The sequence below is a fragment of the Phasianus colchicus genome, chromosome 10 (genome assembly GCF_987193195.1).
Source record: "Phasianus colchicus chromosome 10, bPhaCol1.hap1.1, whole genome shotgun sequence".
Taxonomy (NCBI): domain Eukaryota; kingdom Metazoa; phylum Chordata; class Aves; order Galliformes; family Phasianidae; genus Phasianus; species Phasianus colchicus.
This window is the reverse complement of record NC_143445.1, coordinates 17360248-17368869: the sequence shown is the minus strand read 5'-3', so window position 1 is coordinate 17368869 and position 8622 is coordinate 17360248. Positions and strand designations below refer to the sequence as shown.

At 41.5% G+C, this 8622-nt stretch overlaps 1 protein-coding gene and 1 pseudogene across 1 annotated transcript; one reads left to right on the top strand and one right to left on the bottom strand.

Moving 5' to 3' along the window:
• Positions 1-995: 995 nt before the first annotated feature.
• On the bottom strand, positions 996-8589 carry LOC116235428 (tubulin alpha-3 chain). Its single transcript, XM_031603601.2, has 5 exons — positions 8462-8589; positions 4988-5210; positions 4335-4483; positions 2792-3472; positions 996-1892 (listed from the first exon to the last, which is right to left on the bottom strand). The coding sequence occupies exons 1-5, from the start codon at positions 8462-8464 to the stop codon at positions 1596-1598; spliced, it is 1353 nt and encodes a 450-aa protein (XP_031459461.1). The 5' UTR covers positions 8465-8589; the 3' UTR covers positions 996-1595.
• Positions 6098-8136, top strand: LOC149916637 (uncharacterized; annotated as a pseudogene).
• Positions 8590-8622: the final 33 nt, after the last annotated feature.

Sequence of the window (8622 nt, the reverse complement as noted above, 5' to 3'; positions counted from 1 at the left end):
CTCAAATGACAGGATGCTACTTACAAGCCCCTCTTTGCATACGAGTGCTCAACTGTTAAACTTAAGATGGACCTAGACTGCACTGGTTTATCACTAGAATCCTCAAATCCTCCTGTACCTGTATGAGAGATGACAGCAGCAGAAGACATTCGGTTACAGTTAGTTCTGCATACTCAGTTCGTAGTTAATAACAGGACTAGTGCTTGGGCTGGCACTACCTGAATTCAAGGAATGAGTAGCTCTGAATACTGTGGTTTCCTGCTCTGAAGATTGTTTTGAAGCTGCTTCTGATGTTGTGATTATGTGCATCCCTTTCAACAGCGAGTATAATTTAGAATTCAATTACAGGCTTTCAGTAATACTTTTTCGAGTATTCAAAGTCATCAATTTCTTTCTTTTTTCCTGCTAGCATACAAAGAAATTCCAGGTTAAGAAAGTAAAATGTAAAAGCTTAGAAATTGTTACAGGCATTTGACAGAAGTTCATCCTTTGGTAAAGTAAAAATAGCACGTACATCACTATATGCTTTTTTGGTATTTTTTAAATTACAAAAGTAGAATACCCAGCAAATAAATCAGATCTGGTGTGTTAGCTTTAATTTAGATTTTAAAATGTCTGCTGCAGAATACTATTCTAGTTAATAGAGTTAACTGTTACATTAAAAGCACGTATATATATTCTCCCTCTCTTTAATTTTAACCAGAAATAGTAGCTAAAACAGTTTAGCTAGATTAGACTAAAACTGAAGGTTTTTTGGATGTGTATTGTTATCATCAGATTGTGTAAAATTACAGCATTACAAAGCAGGTTTTGTAGAGGTAGCCTCAAATGACATTCCACCTAGAAAAGAAACATACTACACAGTCTGTGAAGAGAAGCATCTGCTAATTAACACCAGGCAATTGCATCCAGTCCTTTTCACGGAAAACCATATGGCTTTTCTAAAAAACAAAACCAAACCCACCCGACCAACCAGAAAAAAAAACACCACAAAATAACTGTCCACAAATAGAAGTTGTATTTTCTGCTAACAGTAAGAACAGGTAAAAAATAAGACAAAGAAATTTTTATTAATTCATCAAAGCTTCAAGTGTCCACAGAGTTGTGCATTAAAGGACACATTAGTATTTAATAGATCAGTGCAGGAATTCCAAACATGACTATTTTAAAGCAGGTAACCTGACATTTTATTTTCTTTCTATCTAAAGTGGAACTGAGTATAAGGGGGCATGCTGGTTGGAAAATTTTACCTTTTGTCTGCCGAGTCTCCCCCCCTTTTTTTTTTCTCATATTCTAGCTCAGACCAAAAGTGTAATGGCACTTACCCTTACTACAGTTAGATAAATTGAGTACAGTGTTACTGACACGTACACAATTTTGTAATTTAATCTTTAAGTTGTGCAAGACTAGATGCTACCAAAAACTGTCATTTCAAACAGTCCTTACACAGCAACTGAATGTGTAAACAGTAACAAAGAAAAAAAATGAACAGTACAACATTTAAAACTGCATCTGAAAACAAGCAAGCAAGCGAACAGGATTCTGCAATTCGTTTGTTGCTGTTACGGAACACACTTTTCATTACTTCAGTATTTTCAGTATTCATCCTCTTCTTCAGCCTCTGCTTCTACAGAGTCTATCCCAACTTCTTCATAATCTTTCTCAAGGGCAGCCAGATCTTCCCGGGCTTCAGAAAATTCTCCTTCCTCCATTCCTTCTCCAACATACCAATGTACAAAGGCACGTTTGGCATACATCAAATCGAATTTATGGTCGAGACGAGCCCATGCTTCAGCAATGGCAGTTGTATTACTCAGCATACATACAGCTCTCTGCACCTTTGCAAGGTCACCACCTGGCACCACAGTTGGAGGCTGGTAGTTAATGCCCACCTTCAAGAAAACAAATGAGAACTTCTTTAATTATTGGGAAGCACTGAAGACTTATTTCTGTTAACAACAACAGTAGCCACAACTGTGAACAATTAAACAAAATTATTTTGCGCTTCATCAAAATATTTAACTAAATCCTAAATTCAGAATCTGGTCAAACTGGTCCAGCGTTAGCTACATTGGCCTACAGATTATTTTTCCAACAGATCATAAGAGCTTACTGGACTCTAGACAGAACATAAGAATCTGGGTCTTTTCAAGTCGTGAATGCATGGACAGTAGCTATAAGGATGGACCTCTTGTCTGGAAGGTGACACTGCCAGTCAACTGAGAACACACATAGGCAGCTGAACAATCTGATATTGATCTAGTAAAAAGTCTACTTAAGGAGCCTATGTTTAAATAAATTAAAACGAAAAAAATAGGTTTGCTCTAGTGATAGCAGCCAGGCTCCACATGTCCAGAAACTGATAGCATCTACCACTTCAAGGTATCTTAAAAACATTGTTGGGAAGTTACTGCGCTGAATTCAATTGCTTAATGTAGTGTTTCTACATTTGTTTGGGGCTTGTCTATATTCCTTCTGTACAAAACTCCCTAGATTTTTGAAGACCTGCAGTAAAACCCGGCATTGCTTTTTCGGTACCTACCTGTTTGTAAATTATTTTCAGACCCTCAGTACTGCCTGTTCCTATAGAAACTGTGATCACTATTCTGTAACTTGTTTTAGAATTTTCATCTGTGTTAGAATATCATAGAATTATACTTAAGAATATAATCTGAAACGTAAGCAGTTCAGCAACAGGAACATTACAGTACTGTACAATGATCGTTACCTCCAAATATTATGCAATTCCTAGTATTTCCAAAATCAAGCACTTCGGAAGTTATCAAAGTACCTTGAATCCAGTTGGGCACCAATCCACAAACTGAATGGTACGCTTAGTCTTGATAGTAGCGATAGCTGCATTAACATCTTTAGGGACAACATCACCTCTGTATAACATACAGCAGGCCATATATTTACCGTGACGCGGGTCACATTTTACCATCTGGTTGGCTGGTTCAAAGCAAGCATTGGTAATTTCAGCCACAGATAACTGCTCATGGTAGGCTTTTTCAGCAGAGATGACAGGGGCATATGTTACCAGGGGGAAATGGATTCGTGGGTACGGAACAAGGTTAGTTTGAAATTCTGTCAGATCTACATTAAGGGCTCCATCAAAACGTAGCGAAGCTGTGATGGATGAAACAATTTGCCCAATTAGTCGATTTAAATTGGTGTAAGTGGGACGTTCTATGTCCAGGTTGCGACGACATATATCATAAATGGCTTCATTATCTACCATGAATGCGCAGTCTGAATGCTCCAGTGTTGTATGTGTAGTTAAAATTGAATTGTAAGGTTCCACTACAGCAGTAGAAACCTGTGGTGCTGGATAAATTGCAAATTCTAGTTTAGATTTTTTGCCGTAGTCAACAGAGAGCCTTTCCATGAGCAGAGATGCAAACCCTGAACCAGTGCCTCCTCCAAAACTGTGAAAGATAAGGAAACCTTGCAGCCCAGTGCACAGATCAGCCTATAATAGGGTGGAGAGAAGGAGAGAAAAAACATATGTTTATTATTACCCTTTCCAAAATCATCAATATTAAAATAAGCACTCAAAAGCAATTACTTCCTAATCATTTCTTTTAAAAGATAACTTTTTTCCTGTGTATCTTTTACTTAAAACCGCCATGGCGCACCTTGTTCTGAATATGAGTATTTTCACATTTGAACGTAGCATTTTCCTTCATGCATTTTTTATCCTACTTAAAGCAAGAGCAGCTGTGCACAACAGTGAAAGGTTATTAGAAATTACAGCAGGCTTGCTGCTTTTAAACTACTACTGTACTCTACGTGGCAGCAAGTATCAATTTGGTTTGGAAAAAAAAGTATTTTTACAATTTCATATAGGCAATCACTACTTCACTTTGATTCATGTCATGCTATGTGAGTTTCTTACATTACACCAGGTTATGAAAAGCTAGAAAGATATGTGAAATTACTGAAGTTTCAACCAAAATCTGAGTTTCAGGGTACTGGGAATATTTTGAATGACACATAATGGTGTGATTCAAGTTAAAAATAACAAACAAGTGATTACAGTTGTCTAAAGATTTTATAATGCACTTCTGAGGTATCCTTAAAATATCTTCAAATAATGATGTTCCATATCGCAAGAACTTTCAAGTTTTACTGACTGAAATTTTATTTAACTCAAGAGGGGGGAGGCATGAGACCAACTTCCTGTTTTTGTTTTTAATTAATCTATGCATAAAATCCTTAAACAAGTCCCTCCCCCCCAGAAAACACAAGCATCATAACAAATCGTAACTACAGGTAGCTCTAGAGCTGTATCTTACTTATTTTAAATAATGATCTGCAGCATAAATTCTTACCAGTTTGCGAATGCGATCTAACACTAGATCAACAATCTCTTTTCCAATCGTGTAATGGCCTCTAGCATAATTATTAGCTGCATCTTCTTTCCCAGTAATGAGCTGCTCAGGGTGGAATAACTGCCTATATGTGCCTGTACGTACTTCATCTACAAATGAAAAAATACATATTCCAACATAAAATGTATCTGTTGAGTTCTGTGTGTGGTGCCTAATGATGACATACTAAGTAAAAGGAAATGTCAAAAACCCATAGACAGCTTCAATGAACAAACGCAGCAAAAAGTTGATACAACTTCAGCGTCTTTCTTTAGGAGGAAACATCGGATGCTCACAAAGCAGTATTTGCATTCTGGAACATGGAGACAACTCAAAAGAATTATACTGCAGGCACAGGCTTATTCTGGATAGCAATCAAATGAAGCTCTGGATGTAGTGCAGTGGCTTGGAAAGATTATCCAATCTGCAAAGTTTAATGTTTTCCAAACATTACCCATAGACCATCATTTCATCTCTTTCAAATAACACTAACCAAACATGTCAAAACATCATCCAGCTATACACCTTTTAGAACCCCCAGTGTTTTGAAAATCAAAAAAGTCTGAAAGGAAAGGAGTAGTTTTACATTGAAGATGTGCATCTTGGATACGTACCAACTACAGTTGGCTCTAGGTCCACAAACACTGCTCTGGGAACATGTTTACCAGCTCCCGTCTCACTGAAGAAAGTGTTAAATGAATCATCTCCGCCTCCAATAGTTTTATCACTGGGCATCTGACCATCAGGCTGGATCCCATGTTCAAGACAATACAATTCCCAGCATGCGTTGCCAATCTGAACACCAGCCTGACCAACGTGGATAGATATGCATTCACGCTGCAAACGAAAAAAGGATAATGATAACGTGAGATCTGGGCTACCCGTCACTTAGATTTCACTCTCACAATAACTTGCTATCTGTGGGTTATACTGTAGTGATCTTTCCCTGCTGCATTATTACCTCGGTTGCTTGAGTGACAATTAAAATGATCTAAGTCTGCTGCTAGAATGACTCTACTCACTGCTGTTGATCTACACTGTCAGGAAAGGAAAGCAAGAGACAGGTGTGGCTGAACCAGGACCTGCTGGTCAAATGGAAGAACAAGAAAAAAATGTACAGGCAATGCAAACAGGGACAGGTATCATGGGAAGACTATAAAAAAGCTGCAAGTCTGTGTAGGGATGGGTTCAGGAAAGCCATGGCCCAGCTTGACCTAACTTTGGCAAGGGATGCCAAGAAGAACAAGAAAGGCTTCTACAGGTACCTCAACCTGTAGAAAAGGAAAGTCCAGGAGTGCATACCGTGCCTAGTGAGTGACACAGGCAATCTGGTAACAACAGACAAGGAGAAGGCTGAGGTACTTAACAACTTATTTGCTTCAATCTTCTCTGATAACTGCTCGCCATACAGCCCTCAAATGTTTGGTTTAGTAGGAGGGAATGGGGAAGCAACATCCCTCCCACTGTAATCAAAGATCATGTTGGTGACCACCTGAGGAACTTGAACATCTGCAAGTCTATGAGTCCCAATGAAATGCATCCCAGAGTCCTAGGGAATTAGCTGATGTAGTCACTAAGCCAATCTCTTTGACATTTGGAAAGAGCTGGCAATCAGTCTCTGGTAACTGGAAAAAGTCAACATCACACCCACTACTAAGAAGAATAAAATGATGACCCTCAAAATCTACCAACCCATCAATCTCACCTCTGTGAGCTAAGGCACATGGAATGCAGGGAGAACCAGCATGGCTTCACCAACGCCAAATCCTGCCTGACCAACCTAGCAGCCTTTTATGACGGTGTCACTGCATCAATGGACAACAGAAGAGACACTGATGTTGTCTATCTGGACTTCAGTAAGGACTCTGACACAATACCCTACAACATCCTTCTCTCCAAATTGGAAATATACGGATTTGATGAGTGGACTGTTCAATGGATGAAGAACTGGCTGCAGAATCAAGTCCAGAGAGCAGGGGCCAATGGCTCAGTGTCTGGATGAAGATCAGTGATGAGCAGTGTCCCCCAGGTGTCAATGCTGGGACTGGTACCCTTTAATACCTTCATCAGCAACATCAACAGTGGGGTCAAGTGCACCCTCAGCAAGTTTGCTAATGACACCAAGCTGTGGGGTGGGGTTGACACACCAGAGGAACAGGATGCCATCCAGAGGGACCTAAACAGGCTTGAGCAGTGGGCACAGGCGAACTTCATGAAGTAAAACAAATCCAAATGCAAAATATTGCACCTGGATCAAGGCAAGCCACACTACCAGTACAAGATGGGGGATGAAAGGATTGAGTGCAGCCCTGACGAAAAAGACCTGGGAGTATTGGTGGATGGCAAGTTGGATATGAGCCAGCAATGCGTCCTTGCAGCCCAGAAAGTCAACCGTATCCTGGGCTGCATCAAAAGAAGTATGGCCAGCTGGTGGAGGGAGGTGATCCTGCCCCTCTACATTGCACTAATGAGGCCTCACCTGGAGTACTGTGTCCAGATATGGAGTTCTGAGTGCAGGAGAGACACAGAGATGTTGGAGCACGTCCAGAGGAGGGACACAAAAATGATTCAAGGGATTAAACACCTCTCCTAAGAGGACAGGTCAGGAGAGCTGGGGCTGTTCAGTCTGGAGAAAAGAAGGCTCGGAGGTGACCTGATAGCAGCCTTTCAATATCTAAAGGGGAGCTACAGAAAAGAAAGGGACAGACTCTTTAGCAAGCTCTTATTGAGGGGAAAATCTACCTCAAGAAGGTAGATTTAGCTTGGATAGAAGGAAAAAGTTTTTTACAGTGAGGGTGGTGAAGCACTGGAACAGGCTTCCTAGAGTTGTGGTTGATGCCTTGTTCCTAGAGACTTACAAGGCAAGGTGGGATCAAGCCCTGGGCAATCTAATCTAGCTGTGCTTTTCCCTGATCATTGCAGGAGAGTTTGACTAGATGACCAACTGTGAAGATTCTAGGATTCTAGGATTTGATGTTGAGAACGTTGGAGGATCTTAGATACAATGTGGTCACACAGGATGAATGCAGTATCATCATTCCTTACCATGGAGCACATATATCCTGTGTATAATATTCTGTTTAGTCTCTTTTTCACCCTCCTTTGGTTTTAGAAGCCTTCTTTATGTAATAACCCTTTATTTCCTTGCTCTGTTGCCAATAATGTACTGAGTAACGTTGCAAGAATCTTTTCTACACAAGACCTCTATATTTGCCTTTACAATAAGCAGATACCTAGTGCCAGGCAATCCATTCATATTTGGGTTCCTCTACTAAATCATCTGAGTGAGGAAGCATGGCACTTATCTTTAATCACTCAAAACCCCAATTTTGTTTTACATCTGAGAGTGAAACTCTTATTCTAGGTTAGTATTACTGTGTATTTAGCTTATCTAAGAAAATACAGAGGTAGAAAACTCTAGGGTGTCTGCACTCCTCTTTAAAGCTTCATCAAAACTCTCATCTTCGACTACATGCTTTAATTATCACCCTCGTGGTTCTGTCACTAGCCTTTTGTCAGTGAGGATCACTCTGCATTTATCTGCACTCCTATTGGGTTTGCACTGAGTTTCCAACGCTTTCGTACCACCCCGGGCTCTCGTTTCCCAGCACGCAGCCCCGATCAGTCTGAAGCGGGAGCAGAGCAGACACCGCCACACAGCCACGCCCCTTCACAGCACGGTGGCACACCATTGGCCGCCGGACACAGACTTCAGATTGGCAGCGTGCGAGCCCCAAATCGTTTTAGGCACCACAAGAAATAGCGGCGCGAAGCGCTGCCGATGCTCTAGGCATTCTTACCGTCCCTTAACCGTCGTCCTTCGCACTGCAAAGCTGGTGGCATTTCGTTGCTTTTCCACCTGTTTTGTCTCATTTGCCAACAGCGAACTTCTACGTATCACCTCCCCTGAACTCTCAGCAGTTCTCATGTGAAATTAACACACACGGCCTTACACTGCCGCAGGGCCGCAAGCGGCAGCATTTCGCGAGCTCCGCTGAAGCACAGGTAACTCTCAACTCCCCAAACCCGCCGCGGCAAAAGCCATCCCAGGTTCCCTTCCTCTCCCCAACCCGAGGTCCCGCTCCCACCATGGCGCCTCGTTAGGCTCAGGAGCTTCGACCACACAGCACCGCACCGGAACACGTCCACCGCCGAACAGACCAACTGCCGTCAGGTAACGGTCGGGACACCCCTTGCGCGCTGCTTTCCCATTGGCTGTCACCTGGGCCAGAGTCGAACGGCGGCCACT